Genomic DNA, 25,389 nt, shown 5'->3' with positions numbered 1-25,389 from the left:
ATATATATATATATATATATATATATATATATATATATATACACATAAGTAATATATTTACATAAGTATAGACATTTGAATATTAATTTATATGTCACAGAGTAAGAAAGATATTGAATACCAAAATTTTTGATAATGAGAAGGGTAAAAGGTGGAGTGCAAGTGTAATGGACAAGAAATATGAAATATTGTGCATTAGTCAGTTTACACTATATCATGTTTTAAAGGGAAATAAATTAGATTTTCATAGAGCAATGTCTACACAAGAATCAGAATTATTTTATATAAATTTTCTTGCTGAGCTTCGCAAAAAATATAATGCAGAATTAGTAAAAGGTAAAATAATTGCAATTTAACATATATGTAGTCACCTTATATTTTTCATGAAATATATAACAATAAAATAATTTAATATTTTCAAAAATTTATATAGATGGTAAATTTGGTGCAATGATGGAAGTCTGTATACAGAATAATGGGCCAGTCACATTGGAAATAGAATCTTCCACAAAGTCTATTTCTAACAATGATATTGAGAAGAAAGAAGTATCTGATTAAATAAAGCATTTATTTATGTATTGTGACAAATTACATTAACTCAATAAACTTATGCTAAATATAATACATTATGTATATATATTTATTTATCCTGGTTTGACTAAAAAAAAATCATTGCTTTAGTTCCTCATATCTATAAATTATTCCTTTTAAATACTTAGTAATAAAGGCAGCTGAAAATTGAATAATGATATTAAATAATAAAAACAGCTGAAAATATCAGAGAATTTCATGTAAACACTATAAACGTATACTTATAAACATTATTATTATTTTATTTAAACATATTGTTTATATCTCTGTACAGGTTATTCTGAATTACTGAAGTAACAGTTATTGTTGGTGTAATTATATTTAATATTCAACAATGGCTACCACAGAAGAGAAAGTTGTGCAAAAGCAGAATAACAGATCAGAAGAACAAGGTCAGAAAGATATTTAATATATATATTTATTTAATATATACTTATTAAATAAATTTATTTAATATATACATATAGAGTTTTATTATAAAAAAGTATTAAATAAGTTTTACTTCATAAGAGAATTTATTTTAGATAAGAAAATTACAGATTCTTCTACAGAAAATACAAGCAAAATAAATAAACCATCAGCAGAAATATCTAGTAAAGATGATTCACTTAGTAATCAACAACAGGTACAATAATATGAGAAGAAAAATTAACAATTTTTAGTGACTACAATTGTTACTCAATTTCAGACTGCCATTGTAAACATAATCATTTCTAATATTTTTATTTTTTGTAACCTTATAATTGTATAGTCACGCCAAAACCAGACGGATCCTGTAGACACAGAAACAGTAGAGCAATTAAAGAATCAGCTGGGTATATTGATGAACTCATTAGCTACTCTATCGGCGGAAAAATCGAAAATGGAAGCGTATTTCCAAGTCGACAAGAAGCAACTTAGAAATGAACGGGATGAAGTAAGATAAAAAGATTCAACACTGTTACGTTACCAGAAATGTTCAAATATTTTTATCAGTATTGTTTGCATCTTTTTATCAACATTGTTTGCAGTGTGAAAAAGTAATTAAAGACCTAAAAGAAAGATTGAAAAAGGCCCAAGGTGTTAATCATTCTGATATTGAACATGTGAAGTGTAAATTGATCATGGAACGACATGAGAGAGAAAAAGAACAAGCCGATAATCTTAAAATGATAAAGTACGTTGACGACTTGATTATTGAGATTATATGGTGTTTATACTACTGACAAAAGTTTTTAAATATTTTTACACGCGATAAAGTTATATGAATTATATCGGGATGTGTAAAATTTTTGTAGAGAACTACAAAAGCTCCTATACGACGAGCGACGTAATAAGGAACAGTTGGAGGCGCAACTGAAGACGCATCTCGCAAATAAGACGCAATGCAAAATTCTTGAGGCTGAACTCGAGATCACCAAAACCAAGCTCAAGCAGGCCGAAGAAGCGGCGAAGGAAACGCCGCCGCTTCTTCTTTCATTGCAGGCCGAAATGGTCATGATGAAGAAGCAACACTTGAATGCGATTCGCGAAGTACAATAACAATAACGTCAGAAATTATTTAACGTGTTATTATCCATTGATAGAACAAAGTTAAGCTGTATTTTTTAACGTAGGAGCAAAAGAGAGCCGCTTCTGCGGAACAAGAAGCGAGAGGACTAGCAATGATACACGAAGCGAGGGTGGCCGGCTTAGAAGCTCGATTGGCTGAGCTGTCTGAGATTGTCGGGGGCTACGATAGACTGAGACAACAGGACCAATTAGCTATTCAGAAATTGAAAGACCGATTAGCCGCTTTACAAAACACTGAACATGGCGAAACTATAGTGTCGAGTAATCGACCGGACGAAATTATCTCCAAGATAAAGACTCTATATACTCAGCTATTGGATCTGGACAACAAAAAGAAAGACTCAGCTTATGTGAAAAGTAAATTAATGTAACAGTGATAAAATGTAAAATGTGAATAAGGGAGATTGAATAACGCATTATACAATTCTATATTTTTTAGCGTTATTAAATAGTTTGGATCTGCAAGATGAACATTCCGATTACAAAGAGAAATACGACGTGCTTCTGCAAGAATTTGAGGACTACAAGCATCAAACGATATACAAATATAACGTATCGTCTAATACGCTTCGCGGTATTCAACAACAAAATCAAGGATTATCTTTAACGCATGATAAGGATCACGATAAAACTCAATTGCATCTCCTCAAAGTCCATAACAGCAATTTAGAGGAAAGGATACGTATGATTAGTAAGGAAATATTGAATAAAGAGAGAGACTGGCAAATGCAACTAGATCATCAACAAAAAGTAACTAATAAAATCTTTTTAGTTAATTATCAAATTTAACTATCAAAATAGTACAATTTGCAAATCTATGACTATAAAGATTCTTACGCTTTTAATCTTGCGATCGAAATAATTTCAGAATGATATTATATTTTTAGTTATTTCAAGAAGAACGCTCAAAGCTAGAGCATACGTTACATCAAAAAGACAATGAATTTCGCAACAAGATATCTTTACTGGAACAACAGTTGTTACGGCAAAGAGAAAGATCCATGGCTCTCGTGGAAGAAAAGGATAAGGAGATATTGACACTGAAAACGTCATTCCGTACGTTATTACCTAATAAAGAAGCTGTTGCTGCGACAGAAAATAAAGCGTCTTTAATTAGATATGAAAGCACTGTCGAACCAGTTACTGACTTAGTAACAGGATTACTAACAAATGATAGCCCTCCGATACTGCATTATACCCAGGAACTGGCCAGGAAAGAAGTGCAAGTATCATCATTGAGGAAAAAGACCCTGGAATTGGAAGGGACATTGAGAGAACAGCAGAGAGAAATGCTTCATATGAAGGAACAGCAACAGGAAGAAAATAAAACATTGAAAGCACATATCACTAGGTAATCGTATAATGAGATGCATTAAAGGGTTCTTTTGGATTATAAAAAAATTTATTCCTGGCTTAAAGAGTTAAAGATGATTCTTTAATGCATATCTTACTATATATTAATAGAATATAAAAATATTTATATATATTTATAGAATATAAAAATATTTTTATAGAATATAAAAATCTATATAGTTTGTTTAAAAAAAATTTGTTACAGACTGGAAGCGTGTAAATCGAGAGAGGGTGCTAATTTGGAGTATCTGAAGAATGTATTTATAAATTATTTAACAACAAACGATGTGTCCAGCAAACGGCACATGCTAAATGCCATCTCAACGGTATTGCGTTTCACTCCCGATGAGTTAAGTAAGGTCAAACATTAAGGGTAACGTGCAACAATTATATTTTTACTGTTAATATATTTCTTTTTAAGTAAAAGAAATAAATACATGGATGGATTCAGGCGCGACATAATACTGAGATTAGATTTCTTCTTGTGCTTTTAATTCCTCTATGAGCCGTTTACGTTCTTCTGCTCTCCTCAGATTAGCCAGTACTGAACTCTCAAACTCCGTGTCCGACATCCTTCCTTGCTGCATAATTATACAGTGCAAAAATGTTACACAAGATCATTGGTTGCATTCAGCAAAAATTGCTTTGCAACTGTTGTATAATTCGTGAGTCTGATTGTTGTATATTATTATTAATCTTGGCTAAATCTAATAGCATACACCAATCATATTAACAAATTTTGTTACAGTTACAGAGTAGTTTTCTCTATTGACTGTAGCTACTATAACATTAGTATTGATGGCCGCGTTCAGAAAACACAACTGTGTATAACTATTGAAGAAAAGTTATCTATAACTGTTGTATATTTTTAGAAATTTATGTATATATTTATTGGTATATACTTTTATATATATATATATTGATCATATCGATCTTTCAAGAGTCAATTATTCAACCATTATGTTTGCTGAACGCAATCATATAGTCTTAATTAAATTCTAATTGACCAGAATTGGACATTTACGCGTCAATTATGATATTCTACATCTATATACGTAGACAAAATGTAAACTATTTATGAGATATTATCTATATAGACAATGAGTAATTTATGAATGTTGTTTAAAGAATGTATGACTTTTATTCAAAAATTAATTAAGAAAAAAAGTTTGTTTTTATTTAACCTTCAGGATCCTGATGTAAATTTATGGATGTTTCCTAAACAAATTAGAGTTCACAGAATTATCTGTTGACATTCTTACTTTCAAAGTTAAATCTGACATAATAAAATACAAATTTCAATCTTTTATCTTTTTTTATCATTACATTTATAATATCCAAAACAGATATTGCAACTGTCTCATAAATTAGTCTTTTCTGTATTTTAATTTACAATATTCTACATAGTTTACATTGTCTATGTGAAAAAGACTATGAATCATACAGATAATATATTAATAATCCATGTAGATGTACTCATGAAATCTATAGTACAACTTACTAATAAAAATGCAAATAATGTAAAATATACATACGAAAATATCAGGTGCTGAAGAACAACTAAGAGATACAGACGGTTTACTGCTGAAACGATTGCTGATGGGAAATATAACTTTCCCGATATTAGGTTTCATATCATTCGTGACACCTTTTGCACGTTTCTGAATATCCCATAAGCCACGAAGTGTTAGAGGGTTCTCGGCTAAACCAACCTCTGCTAAGAGCGCAGTATCCTGAAAGGAAATTTTAAAAAATAAATTTTATTTTACAAATAAAGTTTTATGATTCAATTTCGAACAATGATTCGCGCGCTTACCGCGGCACTTTTATCTTCAAATTCAATCATGGCTCTCCCTTTCTTAGAAGACGATACGGCAAGAGCTGTCACATCTCCATACTGTAAAAGACCAAAGTTTGAATTCAAAATTAAGATACTCGACACACGTTCTTATTTCCAAAGTGCGAGTAAATAGACGAATAAATAGACATTCCAATAAAAATATTAACACACATAATACACAGATAACTCCAAAAATTAATGATCTTACTTTAGAGAACATTCTATGTAGATTATCATGGTTGTATCCACCATTCAGTGAATCTGCTTCTTGTGCCTTCCATCTGATTTTGATTCTAAAGTTTCCCACATTAGATTCTGAATCTTTTGATGTACCATGAAGCTGTTCCCAAATTTGCTTTTGTATAAATGCTATTTCCTCTTCTACTTGCCTTGATCCCTCCTTTTGTAATCTTTCTATTTCAGCCTGAATAATTATATATTTTATGGAATAAAAATGCAAAGAGAGAGAGAGAGAGAATCACAGAAAGTTGTAGTAAAATTGAGCAATTTGACTATATACTTTTAAGCGTTCCTCATCAGACTTAGCATTATATGTAGGATCTAATGTTCTCTTATAAGCCTCCTCGCGTGCTTCCAAGTCTTCTTTAAATTTCCTTCTCTTAGCATCAAATTCTCTGACACGTTCCTTTGCTTGCTTTCTAGCTGCGATAACTTGGTCGTAAGCTGTCTTATCATATGACAATACATTTTAATAAATTAAATTATAAGACTTTTTCTGAAAGTCACAGAAGGGGAAATATATTCAATGATGATAATATTAATGGACTTCAAAAAGAAATCACTGTGTACTTACTCGGGCTTTTTCATCGGTTAATATTTCCAATGCTTTTGATAATTCATGAAATAATTCTGCTGCTCTTGGATTATTAGGATTTTTATCAGGATGGCATGTTAAAGCTTTTTTGCGATATGCTTTTTTGATCTAAAATTACAAAAGATTGAGGGTAAATTTTGCTCTTTTCTTCTCTTTGCTAGAAAACTTAAACATTATTTTTGTAAATAAATACAAATATTTACCTCTGACACAGAGGCCGTGGGCTCTGTACCAATTAGATTATACAAATCCATTTGCATAATTGCGTCCATTGCCGAATTATTATGTTGAACAATTAAAATATAAATCCACTTATAAATTAGATATGATTTGTAAAAGTGTTCTTTGCGCACTATGTATTGTCATGAACTAAAGAGTGGAATGCGGAAAGTCTAAGTTTATTTAGTGCTGAATGGGTAACAATTCTACAATTTTGGTTCTGTTCTGTACTATATTCATGAGTTCCCTCTGTGTGGATTAAGAGAAAGCTTGAAAGCGGCTATATCAAAAGAGTTTTTTTGGGACGGTTATTCATCTATGATTGCTTATACTTTAAATAAAGTAAATTTAAATTTTAAGAAAGAATTTAACAAAGAAGGACCATTGAGCTTCCAACTCCGAAAGTTTTATCTTAAATTGGCAAAGAAGCTTCGGAAGCAAAAAAGAAAAGCAATACACAGTAAATTATTCAAATTACTAATTCTTTTATATATATATATGTGGTTTAGTATTAATTAATTTTGCTCTTTCTTTCTTATAGATTATAGTTGACCTTTTTGTCGGTGGATCCTAAAGAAATATGTTATTTGGATAACAATGAATTTGTAAGTACACGTAAGTTTCAAATTAAAGATATTTATTGTTGAAGATTATTCCGAAAAGATTTATCCTTCATTCTCCATAAAGTTTGATGAAAATATTCGTTTAAAAACATTCATTACATTTTCATCACGTTTCATGAGAATCGCAAATCTTTTTGGAACTACAATCGGGGTTAAAAACGAAGTTACTTGAGTAATATTTTATTGAATAAAAAACGTTTTAGGGGTCTCTAAAAAAGTATACAGACGAAAAATTTAACATTGTACTAACAGCGATAAGTTCTGCAAAAAGTTTCATGTGATTTTGAAAAGTAAATGAACAATTTAAACCCACTATTAAAACAATAGAAGACTTCTAAGCTTTTGAGAAAACGGTTAAATTTTAGAGAAGAAGGAAGAAAAAGCTCTGGTAATTGTACTTAATATGTATTAATATTAATACTATGCTTAAAAGATACACGGCGTGTTTTCATCGGGTAAGCAATGAATGTCGAGGATCGTCAGTTTGCGTGGTCAGTTAACATGCTGAGTCGTTTTGACAATAAAAGCACTCTTCTAAAACGCAGAATCACTACAATCGCTAGGCCAGATTTCGTCAAAAGACATCTTTGCCTCGACACACTCGACATTCGTTCTATGCGATTCTCGTTTATTGCGTCGTACAATAAATAAAATATATGTAGATTTATTTAACATAGACAAATAGTATATTTATAGCATCAGTTCGCTTCAATAATCGGTCTGCCCCAGCACACTGTACATGATCCTCTTGAAGCTGCTGCTCTGGTGAATCTTCTCGCCGTCGTCTTCGAGCACGTTCATCTGAAAATCGAATCACACACAGCCGTTCCACGTCTGCGCAGAATTGCAAAGGTAAACCATAAATGAACCACATCTTAATTTGTGCACAGAAAAGGCGGTTTGTTTCGTGTCTTTTCTTTTGTCTCGGGAGAGGCGACATGCACAATCGTTCTCGTAGCAACTCTCAACGCGCGTTACATGAAAAAAGAACAGGCCGCTTGAGTAGTATAGCGTGCAACAATCTGGCATCTGCTCTACGAATTATATTTTCGCTATGCGGAAGCGGACGCATACGAGCACTTATGCAAAATTTCTTATTGGAAAGAGAAGACGCACGTACAAGTTCCTGCGAAATTTTTAATAGTCGTTGATGTGGTCCTTAACGAAAGGGAGGGGGAAGGGACGTCTATAAAATCCACCCTTAACGAAACAAAGGCCGAGAATTAAATCACTCCCGTTTTTTTTTCTTGACCGCGACGATTAAATGACCATCCCATCATCATAATCATTAAAGTTATTTTTGCGATATAACACACTAAATATACAAGTATATAATATAATATACAAGTATATTATACAAAGTAAATATACAAGTATAATACATAATATAAAATAATGAATATGACAAGAGAGATTCTAAATGTGTATGCGTGTTTGAGTATTAATTGAAATTTTATCGTAAGTATATCGGAAAAGTAAGTGTATCGAGTTTATAAACGATCTCTCGACGGCGAAATGCAGCAGTCGATTATTACTGGGAGATGATTTGGCAAGCTACTTCGGTAGACGAAAAAGAAAGAAGTGCAGAAGTAGCACCTCGTGCCAAGTCGCTTATATAATTCGGTGCTGTTTCATCGTCCAGCTCGTGTGTTTGGAAACGATAACGTTATAGAACGCATCAGGCCGGCTAGTAGTTAATAAATCTTTTGCACAAGAAAATATAAATAATATAAAAAATAATAAGATAACAATAGAAGTGAGAAGAAGGAACGATTAAGATTATATCCCCAGGAAAAAAAAATCGCATGTGAATTTTGTTCATATACAGCCATATTTTGTAATTCTATAATTCCACGACGAGAAGAAATACTGTTATACAAATACAGTAATTAAATAATTCCTTATACTTCTGGCAGCATGTGATGTCGATGTTTTATCGAACGTTAATATCGAAATATTTCTTCCCTTTTTTATTTAATACCATTTCTTTCCATACATAATTGCATATGTAACCATATATGAACAAGATTCGCATGTATATCTTATATAAGTATATACAGGGTGTCCCACAACTGGTAGAACATCCGTTAAGTGTAGGTAGGGGGTGAAATTTGGAACTGAAAGTTCCTCTTCTATTTTTGGATCCGACAATTAGTTAACGAGATATTAATTAATTAAGTCTGCCAATCCCTTAGCGCCCCGTGTGAGCGTTCAGAGCCGTAGAGCGCTGTGGATTCCTCAAGGGCTCTGCTTGTCCGTTTTTCTCCCCTTTTTTGTATCACAGAGGAATAAATATGCATGAGTGAGTGAGTGGGTGTGTGGATGGGTGCCTGACCGGAGCTAGGAGGGTGCCAAGTTCAATGTGTAGGGGTGATGTGTATGGACGTTTTTGTGTGCGGTTATGAGTGCATGGATTTGAATCTTTTTAGTACGAATGGGAGTGATTGCACTTTATGTGCCGGAGGAGGAAGGCATGTGTGATATGTTTTGAATGCGTGGGTGACTTGAATGTTTTCTATATGTCGATGGTTGAGTATCGTAAATGATTTTAGTATGTGTGTACAAAAAGGGAAGAAAAACGGACAAGCAGGGCCCTTGAGGAGCCCACGGCGTCCTACGTTCCTGAGCGCTCACTCAGGACGCTAAGGGATTAGCAGATTTAATTAATATCTCGTTAACTAATTGTTGAATCCAAAAATGGAAGAGAAACTTTCAGTTCCAAATTGCACCCCTTACCTAACCCTAACAGGTGTTCTACCAGTTGTGGAACACCCTGTATAATCATTCTTTTTCCCCGATCGGAACGAGAATCCTTTAAATAAAGTCGATACACTTTAGTTCGTATGAGTTCTGCGAGATCTTGTGAGATAAATGATATGATCGAAAAATTCGCGCAAGATGCGAGAGATTTTAAGTTCAGCTTTGAAAGTAATATGCAGCTGCGTTGTCGCGAAAACTTCTTCCTAAGATCCATGCGACGACATGCGAGTGAGAGATACGTTTCGAAAATGCATATTCTCGAAGCCTGCCAAAAATGGTTTGTAACGTGTGCCCTTAAATTGTTACTTAAATTAATCACAAATCCGAAAAGAAAAAGCGGCTGCTTACGTATGCAGGACTTTTCGGTGGAACCTGGTATATCTGTAAACCAAAAAAATATTATGATATTAGGTTGTAATACTTTAAGAAGTTCATATATTTAATACCATGTGAGGGAAGTAATTTACACGTAGAAAGATATCATTCCACTGCAAAGAAAAGCGATTACACATATATTCAAAATTGTTAAATATTTACGCTTTTCTTCTTTTAAATAATAGTTCTTCTTTAAAAGTTTCTTCTAGTTTAAATAATAGTTCTTCTTTTAAATAATAGTTAAAACTACAGAGGATATTTTCTTTATAATAATCTTAAGATATACTCATCATAAATTAAGAAAAATACTCATTATTATGTACTCATATTTCGATATATTGTATATGCTTAATAATCGTAAGTATGTAAAAGAAGTCATCTGATCTCTTAACATCTTATCTCTTAATTAACTTTAAGCAACTTTAAGTTAATTTAAAGTAATTTTTCCTAAGGGAAAATTGTTGCTTATTTTACCGAAAAGAAAACGCAATACATCCGGATGCACTGAAAAACAAATATAAATATGATAAAGATTATGAATGATAGATGAGTTGTTTCTCTCTCTTAAAACGAACATATTTTAAACGCGTTGTGTTGTTACGATAGCATCACAAAGTTTACGTTAAATGTTTGCATGCTGTGTTCAGCATCTCTGTTTATCTGAATATGAAATACTTAAAACAAGTCGAATGCAATGCGTATTTTTCTGTATGTAAGGATACAAAATAAAATTTCGATCAAGAGAAAAAATTCAGCTTCGGAAAAATTCTATCCATGTGGGTACACACCTTGTTGGTCTTCTGCGGCGAAAAGACGCCGGTACGAACCGGTTGCCTGACTTCCTGCACATAGTCCCCGAGCGCCTCCTCCTGCAGGGCCTTGTATGCCTCGCTCTTGCTCGGATCGTACTTGATCGGCTTCTTCAGGCTGCACGTATCGCATGTGTGGACACAGGGACGACTTTTAATTGCTTTCGTACTTTTCTCTTCCTGTGCGACTATTTTTTTTCTATCTGGCTCGGTTAGCAGCGGCCGGGGTTACGATTGTTGCCAATTTGATCTTTACTACTTGCTTTCGTCTGTTCGAGAGCGACTTTCAGACGCGTCCTCCAGCCGTTTAATCGAGAGAGAGAGCGGTCATTCCTCATCGTGCAAATTCTGCGTGCATGCCCGATTAAGAAGAACGCGTTGGACCTTTCGAAAATTACGCCTTGTCCTCGAGAAAAATGTTCGAGAAAGAGAATACGAAAAATTTCTGTCCACTTTTGCAATTATAAAAAACAGCAAAAATTATATAAATCTAATAAAACATTTGTATGTACAAGCTCTATACAATTTTTCGGTTTCAAGAAGTTAAATTTGTCACACAATTTTATTTCAGTATCTTTAAATACTACTAACAATTTTTGATATATGCTTGCGGTATGATCGAAATTTATTATACGTTTGATTTGATGATGGTTCTTTATATAATAACAAAATTTTCAAATTAAAGAACATTTTAAATTTTAAATTAAAATGAAATCCACTGGAGAATAACTCATTGATATAAAAAGAAACTGTTTTATCCATTTATATAGTTAAGACTCTTAATTTATTATTTCGTCACCAATAAGTAACAAGCACGATTAATAGTTTACTTTAAATAAATGAAAAAGAGAAGCAACTTTCAAAGACGTAATTTTCAAAAATCGTCCCGAATTATTTATATTTATATTGCACGGTATCTACGATGCAAGCATACGAACACTCGTTAAGGAAATATCGAAGTTAGTAGATAATCTCATGTGTTCTCAATTATTATTGAGCATTGATTATTGATTATTCACTATTCTATCGCGCATGCAAGAACGTACTGCTATCGCTAAGAAGAAAGCTTTTTGCGCGGCTTTGATCGTGTCTCGCGAAACAACTATGTAATTTTTGCAATGCATCGCAACCCTACGACTTTTACTATACAATATGAACGGCGAATTAATTCGAAATAATAATTATATATTCGTTCGGAACTCATTGGTCACGTTCATCCTATCTTGTATCTCGACAATTAATCAAAATATTCATATGAATTAACATTCCACATAATTCTGAAATTTCATATAACATTGAAATTTCACATAACACTGAAGTTTCGATTATCTCCAAAAAAATTTGTTTTGCACTAATATTTGGCAATAATATATGTGAACAATTGATTTAATTGCGACACTGTAATGTGAACTTGTATATTGGTACCGAGTTATATATTTTTTTAACAAATACCTAAAATATTTTTACAGTATATCTAATTTCTTTTCATCACGATTGTTTACCATATTAATCATTTAATTATCTAATTCCTACACATTGGATCCTAAAGTAAATCTCTTTAAATTTTCCAAAATGCATCGATGCTTTGAGTAAGTGTGTAATTTGCTGTATACTTTGGCAACAAAGGAACGTGCCCAATGATCCACGTGAAAACTCTGCCGCCGTAGATCCGACGTGCTAGAAGCATCGGAAAACGTCTCGAACGTCTCGACAAATTTTAATTTGACTTATTGAATTGCGGCCACACGTTCTTCGAGGAGGCGGCCTTGGCCTGCTCCTTCAACATTCTCGCTTGCTCCTGTATTTCCTGTTTCTGTTTCAGGAAGGAAAAGTCTATGAAAATGCTGGAAAACAAACAAACCGCTACGTAAGTATCAATCAATCAATCAGAAGGATCCGAGAGCCGCATAGGACAAAAAAAGAGAAAAAAGAAAGACATAGAAGGACCGAGTACCGATGTTCCTTCCTTTAACGATCGAAGCTTGGCGGTCGCGCATCCTTGAGCACAGTAAGTTCGCCAATCAATAAATAAATTTTCTTGAATCAGCCCTCGTGGATATGTCGTCTGCCGAAAGAAATAATTTTCTTTTCCTTTCTCCGTGCGCGTTTCTTCTGTGGATTTCTAATCCGATGAAAAATTTCATGCAACTCTCTAAAATCTCAGGAAATTGTATCTTAAGGCCATTAACGTTTCGTAGGTCGTACGCTTGATTCCAGGATACGCTTATGAAAAAATAAGCGAATTCAGAGAAATTAATGGAAATTTATCTCGGTAATGAGTTAAAAATTTGAGAATTTCTAAACTAATTACTTTCCATTTGGAAATTTCTAAATCGGTTACCAATATGAGAAATTCAATAAAGAATCCAGAAATGAAATCACATCGATTCTGTTCATCTATTTCTTTTTTTTTACGAGGATATGTATCAATTTCGTGAAGTGATGCCTGTCGACGTGAAAAATCGGTTTGTGTGTGTCTGTGTTTGTTTGCATGAGCAACTTTTTATGTGACAGCGATCCGTGACAGCGTAAGCGGCATTCAGCGATCAAGCCAATTTTCATTAATTGTACTGTCCTCTGTGACTACTGCAAGCTGCACGGCGTATTAGCGATTCGTTAAATATGACTATGCATTTATCTTGATGGTTAAAAACTAGTTAAATGAACTTAGTGAACAGTCGTCGAGTGAGTTAACGATCAACTACTTACGGTACAGCGGACGCTTGGCATTTGATGGTGTCCGCGATATTCTGCTCCGAATAGAGTCCGATCGGCGAGTTGAATTGCTTGTGAACAACCTGGAAAGTGAAATTTCGTTCACGTTATCAGGCTCACTATTCGCGCGATTATACCGCCCAAAGCCCGAGAAAATATTCACGTGAGAATCAGACGACTAATATTTCTCACGTAAAAACATAAGTAAGGTTCATTACAATTCCTTATTATTTCGACATTTATTTTGACGATGCGATTGAAACTGCAAAAATACCGTTGGGTACCCTGCTTAAAAGATTTGATAGAATTACATACATTAGGAAAGAAAATATTTGAAAAATAAAAAATATTTATTCGACTAATAACATTTTTTACATTTTGCATTAATATATACATATTCTTACATTAAGGCAATAATTTTTCTAAGTGAGAAGATACATTTTTTCCTGAAACTATTGCTTTTCATGAAAGCAATTGTTTATTCTATTTAAACAAAAGGATTTAAATAAAAGTATATCATTAGTATCCATCGAGTAAATATTTCTTATTCTTTCTCTCAGTGCAAGAAACATTGATGTAACTGAGTTGTGTTTTTGGTAAAAAATGATGAAGTTACACAGAAAAATATATGTATCTAGAAAAATATTTAATCATTCAAAGTTTTATGACAGAAACTGATAACTTCATTACATGAGCCAAAATATAAAAAATTGAAATTTGTGATAGAGGTGATAAAGTTATACAGTATTTCAATGTAACTTGTGTTTATATTTCTATTAATCCTTATTAGACTTTTTAAGCGGGGTGCAGCAGCACGTGAATATCTTGGGACTTTCGTACAGTACGAGTAACGGAAAATTAATAACGTATTAACAATATAGGTGTCCACTGAAATCGTTGCGTATTATTGCAATATATCATCAAATCATGTTATTTGCCACTGCGCTATTACGTTATGGTAATATAGCGCTGTAAAAAGTAAACATAACTCTAGCGTGTTGGCATTGAACGCGCGACAAACATTCGGCTAATGCCAAGTCTCTATCTCTCTCTCGTTCTCTCTCTCTCTCTCTCTCTCTCTCTCTCTCTCTCTTTTTCTCTTACGTCGAAAGTACGCGGTATGAACGCGGACAAGATGAGATTCGTGTTTATCCTGAAAAACATCGTTGTCACAAGATAATAGCCACAACGTGAACGTCACCGACGATTCGGTCAGCCAAACTTTCTCAAACTTTGAATTACACATTCACGCGGTGATCCGCGGTGATTCAAGTCATGCCAGTATACTCCGTATAAGTGTTACGTAAAATAAGGGAATTACCAAGATAACTTGATACATCGCGAGTTACTTCAGTAATTTAATTGTAAATAGGAATTGGCGCAAGCTTCATCCAGTCCGCGATGCAATATCGATGCATCGGGTATTACTTCGGATTATCGAGTTAAACAGACGAGTCCAGGACATCCTGTATTGTCTCATCCTGCAAGTATTGCTATTAGTATCAATTGGTCACACTGCGAGTAAAAATCGCGATAGCGACGGGAATTTCGTGAAAAAGAGAGAAACGAAGGGAAGTTTCCGCAAAACTCGAGACTCTCGCGAGATGCGTCACGGTCGTACCAAAGCGTAAGCGTCGTTTCTCGAAGCGGAAGCGACTTGTGAAAAACAAGTAGAACAAGAAAAAAAAGAAAAGAAAATGACCCAAACCTTTGGAACTTCATTCGGTCCCAAGACACGCTGAAGTACCGTTTCCGCCACCTGCTTAGACGTGTAATGAAATACGATTTTAAAAAGAGCCGACACGACACACATTTCTTGACTAACGTCTCCGTAAAAGAAAAAATCACTTATTTTCGATTTATGCCAGGGACGAAGGACGGATATGTATTTTTTAGATTTCTTGTGAAGAGTGAAATCTCACTCAAAACGAGTGAAAAGTAACAGTATCTTCATTCAAAGTGAAAAAGTACCGCCGTTCGAAATCGTAAGAATAAATGTTTCATTCAAGTTTTATTCAAGAAAATTGACCAATAACAAGTGATCGTTCTTAGACCGTAAGAAAAATCATTTATTATTACTGATTAATAATTAACGACTCTCAATTTTGACAATTTGGTGAGTTCTCAATTTTATTGGTCTTTATTTTGAACTCTTTTTTTATCGATAAAAATACTTCTCTCTAAATGTGACTTGTAAGCCCATTAATTGCCTTATGAGCACTTTATAGAGGCACTTTCATCGACAATAGAGAGTTCAAAATAAATACCGTTACATTTAAATCGTTCTGCAAACAATTGTATATCTTATTCATTCTTTAATTTTGACAAGACATTCATTTGATGATTCAGAATAGAGAATTCACTTTGTAAGAGTGAAGAGTTACGCGAGTTCGAGTGATTGATTGTGGCCACTTTACTTTCCGAGTGAAAGTAAAGTAAAGTTTACTCTAAGCTATTTAGAAAGTAAGGTTGTTCGTGCGTAAGGGATTACCTTTTGCTTCATGGCTACCTCAGGGTGAGCCGGCTCATAATGATGGGGTGCTGCCCGGATCATCGGGTTCGGATGGTGCCGCAGATAACATTCGCCTAGAGGTGCATCCTTCTTGACCTTGGCACCTGGCAAGACTAAAGGAGTCGTGCGGTAAGGCTGAAAGAACGGAAGACACATGTCGAGTTAGTATTGTACGAAAACGTGTAAAATCTGATGAGAGATACGCTAGACAAGATATAGTCCTCGATGAGACAATTTACGACACAGTTTTGACGTAATCGCGATTGCAAGCCTTATCGAAGATACTTTGTCATCATCGTGTTGCCAGAACGGCCCTAATTAGCTGACGATATCGAAAATAAACTGTAATAGAGGCCATGGCGATCGAAAGATGGCTCGTTAATCCTCGATGCTTGTGTCACCATAATTTCGAGCAACGACGAAAATAAATCCGCGACGATGTTGCAGACGACGACGACATTGTTCTTATTTCGTAATATTAGTGACCGAGACATGACTCGCGTTTATAGTGATATTTTATTTACTTTCCTAATACATTCGAGAGAGCCTAGAGAAACTTGAATAATTTTCTGTGTTATTCTGATGGAATAAGAGAGAAATATTAGCGGGAGAAAGATTTTAAGTATTGGCAGCTGTCACAAAGCTTTTTACTAATTCTGTTTTATGTTATAAATTTAACTGAATCAACTGAATTAGTTGTCTCGAAAATATTTATGACAACTGCCAACGCTTAAAATCGTTAAAAATTTTTCTGTTGTCCATTATTCTATTAGAATAATAGAATAATAGAAGAATAGAATTATTCTAATTTCCTTGGTCTTTTTTGAATTTGTAATATTTTTAAAACAATTAATTCGATTGAATTAGTTGCTTTTCAAGATTTTTATAATAGCTATTAATCTAAGATCTTCTTTCTTGCTGATAGCTTTCCTGTGATTAAATTCTTTTTATTCTAAATCGATAATTAATAATCTTTCCCGCGACGATGTCAGCTTTTTATAGAGCGAATGATTATTAGGAGTAACAGACTGGCAGGATATTTCTGGCACGAAACCGCGAACCGGAAGTGATTTCGCTTGATGACCAATCGCTCCCAAAGGAGCCGAAATTTCGCCCAGCTGGCTCACAATGAGTAAATTGCATAAAACATCGCCTTCGCATTACGAATCGACCATTTGGCAAGTTACGAATCGTTATGTCACGTGTGGCTTGCTCTTGCGCGAGATTACGAAATTACGCGATTCTGGATGTATCACACACGAGTTTACATTACAGCCAAGCTGAAACACGTCCACGGAAACAAACGTGGCGAGAGATGATGTTCGCACATTCCCCGAAATTTTCGCGGATGTTTCCGCACGAATCGCGCAGCGGCAATTTCAAGGAGACGAGCTATTGTCGCAGCTGTTGCAAGTAAGCCACGTCATTCTCCCACGGAAAGTAATCCCTCGTTTTACACGCCCGGTATATGTGCCGCTGAAATAACCACTTTTGAAGGACGGGTCGAGATTTATGAGCGATTTCGCGACTTTGTCAAGCCGCGCGATTGTTGCGCCTCGAGCTTACGGGAGCTCTCACTCGGTCTAAGTGGAAAAATACCAAAACGCTGATGTCATGTTGTATCGTGGCGCATTGTTATAATTTGCAGTTTTCACTCTTCTGGAAAGTTACACTTTCTACGCGTGAATCTCTTCAATTCACGTGTTTACGTCTTGAAAACAGATATCTAGTAAATTAATCTCGCTCAATCAAATAGATCTAGAATACTTTTATTATAAACACTGATCGAAGATGGTAGTTGCGAGTGATCAAATTAGCAAATTTCGAACTATCAAATAAACCATAAATATAAAGTACACGCAGAAAAGTACATACCGCATCCAACCAAGTGTTATTTGTTTCATATATTCCATAAGAGTTTATATATCCGCAAATCTATCTATTTATATTTCATGCCAAACATGAAATTTATTAAAAATATATTCTAAATACTAGCAAGTTTAGCATTTCAATCAAGAAATGTATATTTTAACAGTGTCTACATAACTAACTTATACGTCCAATATAGTAACATTGTTATATTGAATACAAACATAGATTTTCCCTATATTGAAGATTTAAATTTTTCCTATTTGAAGACTAAAGCAATAGGAATATCCAGAAGTACGTACGTGCCCATTGTACGTGCCTTACTTTTATTTTTATTAACGTCTAATTAGGAGAAGATACCGCAAAACTTTGCTCGCATCGTTCGTAAGGAATCAAGGCATCACTTCGAGGGGGTTGAAGTAGCGCCATTCGCGACGATCTCGCGCAATGTCACATTACAACTTTAGACTCGCGGTTTCAAGTCGCAAGTTCGTTCACGCGGATTTCGCGCCTCGGCCGAGGCGAAATCGCGATTATGATGATTCCATTATAAATATGGGTCAGGTACGTCATTATGTTAGAGGGTGAGCGCGAGTGACTCTCTCGAAATAGATGAAGGCCCCTGGCCGGCAAAAATAACGCGCACCCCGCGAGCCGTGTACTCGACCAGTCTCTCTTACGTCTCCCGTCCTCTTTTCTGTCTATGATTTTTTCACCAGGAAGCGTGCGTCCCGCACGTTCCTGGACGAGAGTCGCCATTCGCGCTGGTGAACAAGGTCGTACAAGATGGCTGAGAAAGCAGCAGTGGGTCAAGCAAGGTCACTCGGCTCAGAGTTCTTATTTCCGTTCCGTCTCGACGACGTCTCGTCTCGCGTTGATCTACCTTCAACTGCAAATTGCTTTGAAATGTATGATGAAAGGACGTAAAATGAAGCCTTGATGAAGTCGGACCCAAAAGTATTGAAATGTATAGGACTCTCGATCGAGAAGATACCATAAAATTTGGCTCGCATTGTTATATCCAATCTGGTCAAAGTATTCCAATTTTTCAAAATAACATATTAAGGATGATATTCATAATAAAGTCTTGTATTTAAGATTGTCTTAGATTCATCTTCAGCTACTCTAGCCAATGAAATAATCCATACAATATCTAAAAATGAACTTAAGATGATCTTAAATATAGGATCTGTGAATATCGACCTGTCTTTTTTTTCTACGGCATGACTATGTTCTCTAAATTCCTTAAAATGAAATTTTGTTCAAAAATTAGAGTGACCATCGAGTCACTCGAGGTTGAGTAACTTTTTACTCACGTAGAGTGAATTATCCACTCTGAATCATCGAGTAAATATTTTCACTTGACATTGAAGAGTGAATCTGATATTTTATCGTCACAGGAACATATTCACTCTAATTGATTGAAACACTCACTCGAATAGTATTGGAATCCACTCTAAGCTTGAGTGAAATATTCGCTCTTGCGATTTCAAGTGGTAGTATTTTTGTTATCGCTTCGAGTGAAAATACTACCACTTTTCACTCGTTTGGAATAAGATCTTGAGAAATTTAGAAATTTATTTTAATAATAAAAGTTCTGAATATAAGCAATTCAACGCAGAAAGTCAGAAAAGTAGAAAATAGACCTAATCGAGAATGTCGGAATTTCTAAATGTCGAAATTTTGGCCGATCGGTCAATTGCCGCGCCACGCCTGACAGAGTCATTCGTGAATCTATGACTTCTTTTTTTCTTTCGATTTTTTTATTTTTTTTTCACTTTTATATTTGCTCATGCGTCGCTTTTTGCAAAAAAGTTTTGTAAAAAGATCACCGAACTATTTCAGACGGAGCGGAACAGCTGTTTCGCGGAGTGTTTATTGCTTGGCGGCAACGGCGTCGAGGTGAAACTTAAACTCTTTGAAAACTGATTGGCTCACGTTGGCAAGACGCACGCTAACGAGCAGATGTTCCGTCTTCGTTACGTGTACGTTGAGCAAAAAGCTCAACGTGCGTGATAATGATTAATTTGTATCTAGTTCACCGCGAATTAATTACGATGTATCTTCTGATATAAAGAAAAAAATTCAGTCGTCTCCCAAAATGTCTTATATAATATTTCTCCTGATTCGAAAAATACAAAATATCGGATTTTCAATTATTCGAGCACGTAATATTTCGAAGTATCGGCCCCGTTAATTGAACATTACATTCGAATTTGTTTTATTAAGTTAGTTGTATCATGAAACGAGTTTTATATGATAATTTGATGAAACTTGCACTACATAAACGATGAAATATTATCTCAACGCTCGTGCAATTAGAAAATGATTGGCTATTTGAGAGCTGAGATATTTGTAACTAAAATTGATACTTTTTACACGTGTTCCTTGAGGCTAGCGCGTGCTATTTTTAATTTTTATTTTTAATATTTTCTAAACTCTTTACACACACATACACAACACATGTAAGATTTTGATGAAAAACTGCTATAATATTAAAGATTAGTATCTAAACATTATAATACAGATATACAAATTTTGTTGTCAAAAAAAGTATAATTTATAGTAACATTCAAAACATATATACATACATATTTAAATGCTTATATACCTCTTTTTATTATTTGTGCATCTTTATTCGATTAACTGATGCACAAATGAGGCATTAATAAGAAAATTCAAAAATAATATTTCTCGTATTTGTAATATACCATATACATATATCTCAATTGCGTTTTAAATTAACAATATTTAAGTGGTGAAATAAATATATAGAAACGTAATCTTATTTGGTAAACAGTAAAAGTTTACGAGTGACCCCTTTGCGGCGCCATTGAAAAACGGCACTTAGCAATACGACTATCTTAAAACGAGCGGCCGTTTCATTGGCTACGTTGTAGAAAACACTGAGCGCTAAGTGTTATTAGAATATTCTCTCAGATCTGTTATGAATCTAAAAGAATACTTCAATCATAATCGACAACCATTCAACGGTTGCACAACTCGTCGTGCCTTCTAGACGCATCCATTTTCCGATTTTTCGAGCGGCGGACGCGCGTGCAAGTTCGAAAAACGCGAAGAAGGCGTAGGTGTGTCTTTGTATGACGGCCTCTCATGTTTGAGTAACCCAGATCCCGTCCACGAAAATAGAACGCGATACCGATGAACGGCATCGCAACGCAACGCGCGGCGATGCCTGCGTTTTATTGCACCGCGCGTTATTAACGCCTATATTGCACGTCGCACTACGCCGACTACGCCTTTCATCTCGGCAAGGGAGACTCTGGCAAGTCTCCACGACCCTTCGGGCTCCCCCGGGGGAGACTTAGATGAAATTAATTAGATTCTTCTGTACGATAGCGTATGTAGCGTAGAGGTGTGCTCCAGACACAATTACACCGTGAATACCGTGTCAAGGTTGGCCGACTGTGAAATCTAGATCGTCTGGCGATTCTATTACTCGGCGCCGCTCGTTATTCGATATGTCGATACGAACGCGTCGGTGGGGCTGACTCTTTCCTGTGTTTTGATATTTTTAGGGTGCCTCGGCTACGTAGTTGTTAGTAGACTCGTGCGGTTACGGCTGCTCTAAGATGCCGTGCCGTGACGACGAACTCGATATGCGAACGTCATTTTACGGTAAATTAATCACACATAGTAATTGAGATGAATTTTGACAGAATAATATCATCGTACCATTGAGAAGGTACTCTAAGGTACAGCAGGAGTAATTTAATTAAAATAAAAAAAGCAGATTGCATATTTTTATCAAGTTACGCGATCATTTGTATATAAATTATATTTGTGTTATATTTCTATTTGCGTGTATTAAAAACTGAACTAAATTAAAAACTGCATACATTAAGAATAGAATTTTATAATAAAAATTATTATAGAATTTTGTGACCGAAGAATAGATCGACATTCTGCAGTAATTGATTATCTTTTTACTATACTGAGAAAAAATACTTGAAAATTTATTTAAGATAAAATTTATTCTTACGAATAAATTTTCAAGCATTTTTTCTCTCAGTGTGTGTGGAGAGAAAATATAATATTCTATAATATCCCTTTTGTGTATATACTGAAAAAAAAACTTGAAAATTTATTTGTATAGGATATAAAGTTTATTTCTATAAAATAAAGTTTATTTTTGTAAATAGATTTTATATCTCAGAAATAAATTTTCAAGTATTTTTTTGTAATATACATGTTAATATTAACACACTACAATACTGCACGGAGAAAAGATTTGATTCTATTAACGTGAGATTGTAATGAGGGTTAACGTGTGATTGTAATGAATAAACTAACGCAGTCTGATTGGAGAATACAGAATTTCTGTGTAGTTCTAATGACTCAAATTTAGTAATAAGAATCAGAAATTCCATTTCCTCTGAGCAAAACGTATTAGTGTCATTATAACCACAAAACATTTATGTTACAATCAAACTTTTGCTGATACTGAAGCTGATACGCATTGACAACAAAAAGTTTTTTTTAATGCCCCGTTGAATGAACGTAAATTTTTACATAATTTTGCAGAATAATTTTACATGCACCAGTGATACTCAATTTTGGCGGATGGAATGTCACTCTCATTTTCTCTCTCTCTCTCTCTTTCTCTCGCGAGCGCGAAACACGATCGTCCGCAAAATCCTCGGACACATTTTGGCCGCAACGTTGAAGAAGGTGCACGTTCAAGGGCGAGGAGTTCACCTCGCCCGGTCGTGGAGACGCGGGTTTTCGCGCTCGCGGTTTTCCCTTCGAAAAATCGAACCCGACGGTTTCTCCCTGAAGAAAATTCGTCGACTCTTTCGTACCCAGTAAACGGCAGCCTCTTCCTCTTTAGGGTGGTGTTCGATGTTGTAACGATAAACGGTTGTGTAAGCGGGCATCTTCTCGTCTGTTCTAGAGATACACCGCCGGAATCCGCCTCGCAAAACTTCTGCTCTTTCTACGGATGTCCTCCGCCGGATCCTCGTTTGTCACCCTTTTCGCGACACCCTCGCGCTCTCGCAATCGCGTCGTCCCTCGCTCGTTCGCGACTCTCGCGGGATTATTCGCGCTAAAGCACTACTGGCACGACGCGAGCGCGGGCGGCACTAACTCTGGCCTTTTCCACGCAACTCTCTCTCTCTCTCTCTCTCTCTCTCTCTCTCTCTCTCTCTCTCTCTCTCTCTCTCTCTCTCTCTCTTTCGCGGACCTCTCGTGTCGAAAACGCTTGCGTTCTCGTCTACGTAAAGCTCTTGACATCGGAAGGGCTGTCGTTGGCGATCATCTTCTACCTGTCGCAGATGAAATGTTTAGAAACAAGTAAGATGCTTGGAAACTCAATTATGGAATTCCAATTGAATCGGCTAATTGAGAGATCGAGTGAGTCATGAAATCAAATCTATAAGTAGGTCAATAAATTTAATCAAGATCCATCTGTGAATAGCACGCAACTGTACTATCAACAGACTGCTAAATTTACTTCTCGATGCTTAAAAATAACAAAATACGCTAGTTTATAAATAGATTTTTCTTATATCTTTGCAAAACTCGTGTCGGCACACGTTTATCTGCTTGTTTTTCGAATAATTAGTTGAATGAAGAGTTTTATGAAGTTAAATTAAAATAATTTTAATTTATCTCTTGATAAGAGTATATTAAAATTACTTTGAATTATACTCTAATACTTCTGATTTAATTGACAATTTTCTCTAATACTTTAATTGACAATTATCTCTAATACTTCTGATTTAATTGACAATTTTTGTATTTAGGATATAAGATTTTTCACGTGGTACGTGAGAATTTGAATTTCTCTCCAAGCTGAAATGGTTTTCACGTATGATTCCTATTCGTTTGCGGCTACTAAGATGCCCAACAAATTGATTATTGCCCCAGAACGATCGACTAAACGATTTCGAACATCGCGGACTCCCGCGGAAGATGTTTTCTTTGGCGCAGTGAAATTTCGAGATTAACGAGATTAACGAGAGTCGTTCGAGTACACGAATTTCGACTGCTAAGGATTCGATAAATGCTAAATTGTTTTCATAAGAAACCTTTATTCATAAGATACCGAACATGGTGTGCTTAACGCGCACTTGTTCTTGGTCAAAAACACCCCTCGTAAAATTCTGATAATTTTATATATTTTTTAGATATAAATATGTCTATAGAAGTTTTTTTTCTTTTCTCTATTTAGTACCGTCTTAGAAACGAGAGATCCCGAATCAATCGCTGTCAATTTAAATTAATACGTTCTAAAAATGTAAATTCGCTACATACTTTATTATCTCTTAAGAAGGAGGGAAAAAAGTTCTCATATTTACTTAATCGCTAATAGAAAAGATCGCGACGCGCGATTAAATTCACTATTGGCGGAGAATAACGTGCTGAGGAGAGAGAAAGAGAGAGGGAGAGAAAGAGAGAGAACACGACGTCCTGAATCGCGGACTATCGGATCGGGGCAGACGGTTTCGATGCAAAAGCGTTATTTATAGCGTGCGGCAACTGGCTGTACCACGGCGGACTTTCCGGCATCGTGGCGGGCCAACAAAAATATATTCACACTTCGGACTCCCACGAATAAAGGCGCCTCCATGCTTTCGCGCTCGCTACACGATGCACGACCGGTGCACACGGATTGCACCCTGTCATCGCGACAGCTGGCAAGCTACGTGATATCACGCGATATGCGATCGTAATCGTGCGTACATCGAGAAATAAACGCGAGGACGCGCGCTCTTCTTCTTCTTTCGAAAGTCTCGTCGGTATTGCCTCGTAAAACGTGGCTCTCGTCAAACGAGAGACATCTAGACGCGAAATTGCGATATTGCAAATCTCGTTCTGTTGTTAGCAACCAATGAAAATTCGTTTACATGCTGGTCTGCTTTTATAAAAAGTCGGATCAGTCATGGTGCGTCGGACGTAAAATATAATCGCACGACTGTTGAGTATTGAGAGAAAGAGAGAGAAAGAAAGAAAAAAAGTCACACTAGGAAAGAAAAACAGAACTTCGTAGTTTTGCAAAATGCAAATCTTTACGACGGAGAATTCAAAAAGATTCATTCTCGTATATTAGCATAGATCGCATTCTTCCTTTTCCGCTACCAACTAAATAGAAAGAAAACTTTCTTTTCGAAGCACTTTCTGCTAAGTGAAATTGTTATTTGTATATACTCAATGATTAAAAACTGCACAAAGTATAAAAGAAAAAAACACGACTATATAAGGATAGATTTTTCAGTAGTAATTTAAATTAAATTTAAGTTGAAATTTATAAACTATGTTCTAACAATATGTTTGATACGATCGAATAGAGTTTAAACTTAAATCTAAAATTA

The 25,389-nt window shown here is 35.1% G+C and overlaps 3 protein-coding genes across 19 annotated transcripts in view; 1 reads left to right on the top strand and 2 right to left on the bottom strand.

Annotated features, from left to right (window-relative positions):
• The window catches only part of LOC116847783 (D-aminoacyl-tRNA deacylase 1-like), a 4,811-nt gene extending 854 nt beyond the window's left edge, over positions 1 to 3,957 (top strand). The window contains exons 2-10 of one of the 2 annotated variants that reach the window (XM_032823140.1): positions 866 to 983; positions 1,116 to 1,216; positions 1,343 to 1,507; positions 1,602 to 1,747; positions 1,869 to 2,103; positions 2,187 to 2,499; positions 2,582 to 2,892; positions 3,030 to 3,493; positions 3,701 to 3,957. In XM_032823140.1, the coding sequence (XP_032679031.1) occupies positions 926 to 983; positions 1,116 to 1,216; positions 1,343 to 1,507; positions 1,602 to 1,747; positions 1,869 to 2,103; positions 2,187 to 2,499; positions 2,582 to 2,892; positions 3,030 to 3,493; positions 3,701 to 3,866 (1,959 nt within the window). In that variant the 5' untranslated portion in view covers positions 866 to 925 and the 3' untranslated portion in view covers positions 3,867 to 3,957. Of the gene's footprint in view, positions 1 to 100; positions 337 to 433; positions 625 to 865; positions 984 to 1,115; positions 1,217 to 1,342; positions 1,508 to 1,601; positions 1,748 to 1,868; positions 2,104 to 2,186; positions 2,500 to 2,581; positions 2,893 to 3,029; positions 3,494 to 3,700 lie in introns of those variants that run through there. The other variant, XM_032823141.1, reaches the window with a different exon arrangement.
• On the bottom strand, positions 3,883 to 6,852 carry LOC116847786 (dnaJ homolog subfamily C member 17). The gene is made up of 7 exons (XM_032823160.1): positions 6,374 to 6,852; positions 6,150 to 6,278; positions 5,856 to 6,023; positions 5,544 to 5,759; positions 5,312 to 5,392; positions 5,031 to 5,228; positions 3,883 to 4,076 (listed from the first exon to the last, which is right to left on the bottom strand). The coding sequence occupies exons 1-7, from the start codon at positions 6,440 to 6,442 to the stop codon at positions 3,966 to 3,968; spliced, it is 972 nt and encodes a 323-aa protein (XP_032679051.1). The 5' UTR covers positions 6,443 to 6,852; the 3' UTR covers positions 3,883 to 3,965.
• Positions 6,853 to 7,401: 549 nt separating this feature from the next.
• LOC116847785 (PDZ and LIM domain protein 3) overlaps positions 7,402 to 25,389 on the bottom strand; it is a 36,439-nt gene continuing 18,451 nt past the window's right edge. For 7 of the 16 annotated variants that reach the window (XM_032823149.1, XM_032823154.1, XM_032823144.1 and 4 more), the window contains 6 exons: positions 16,163 to 16,318; positions 15,380 to 15,433; positions 13,666 to 13,754; positions 10,936 to 11,074; positions 10,121 to 10,153; positions 7,402 to 7,813 (listed from right to left, as the gene is read on the bottom strand). In XM_032823149.1, the coding sequence (XP_032679040.1) occupies positions 7,721 to 7,813; positions 10,121 to 10,153; positions 10,936 to 11,074; positions 13,666 to 13,754; positions 15,380 to 15,433; positions 16,163 to 16,318 (564 nt within the window). In that variant the 3' untranslated portion in view covers positions 7,402 to 7,720. Of the gene's footprint in view, positions 7,814 to 8,132; positions 8,213 to 10,120; positions 10,154 to 10,935; positions 11,075 to 11,929; positions 12,801 to 13,665; positions 13,755 to 15,379; positions 15,434 to 16,162; positions 16,319 to 22,875; positions 23,160 to 25,389 lie in introns of those variants that run through there. The other 9 variants (XM_032823152.1, XM_032823158.1, XM_032823147.1 and 6 more) reach the window with 8 other exon arrangements.

This window comes from Odontomachus brunneus, unplaced genomic scaffold (assembly GCF_010583005.1).
Source record: "Odontomachus brunneus isolate Ranch 3 - 2012 unplaced genomic scaffold, Obru_v1 Obru_scaffold_083, whole genome shotgun sequence".
NCBI lineage: Eukaryota > Metazoa > Arthropoda > Insecta > Hymenoptera > Formicidae > Odontomachus > Odontomachus brunneus.
This window is presented reverse-complemented; position numbering and strand designations above follow the sequence as displayed.

Excerpts from the sequence above, each read along its gene's own strand:
- LOC116847786 (XM_032823160.1), bottom strand. The coding sequence starts at position 6,442 with ATGGACGCAATTATGCAAATGGATTTGTATAATCTAATTGGTACAGAG. Across the intron at positions 5,760-5,855 it reads CTGATGAGGAACGCTTAAAA|GCTGAAATAGAAAGATTACA; the intron begins GTATATAGTCAA and ends ATAATTATTCAG. Across the intron at positions 5,393-5,543 it reads TACATAGAATGTTCTCTAAA|TATGGAGATGTGACAGCTCT; the intron begins GTAAGATCATTA and ends GGTCTTTTACAG.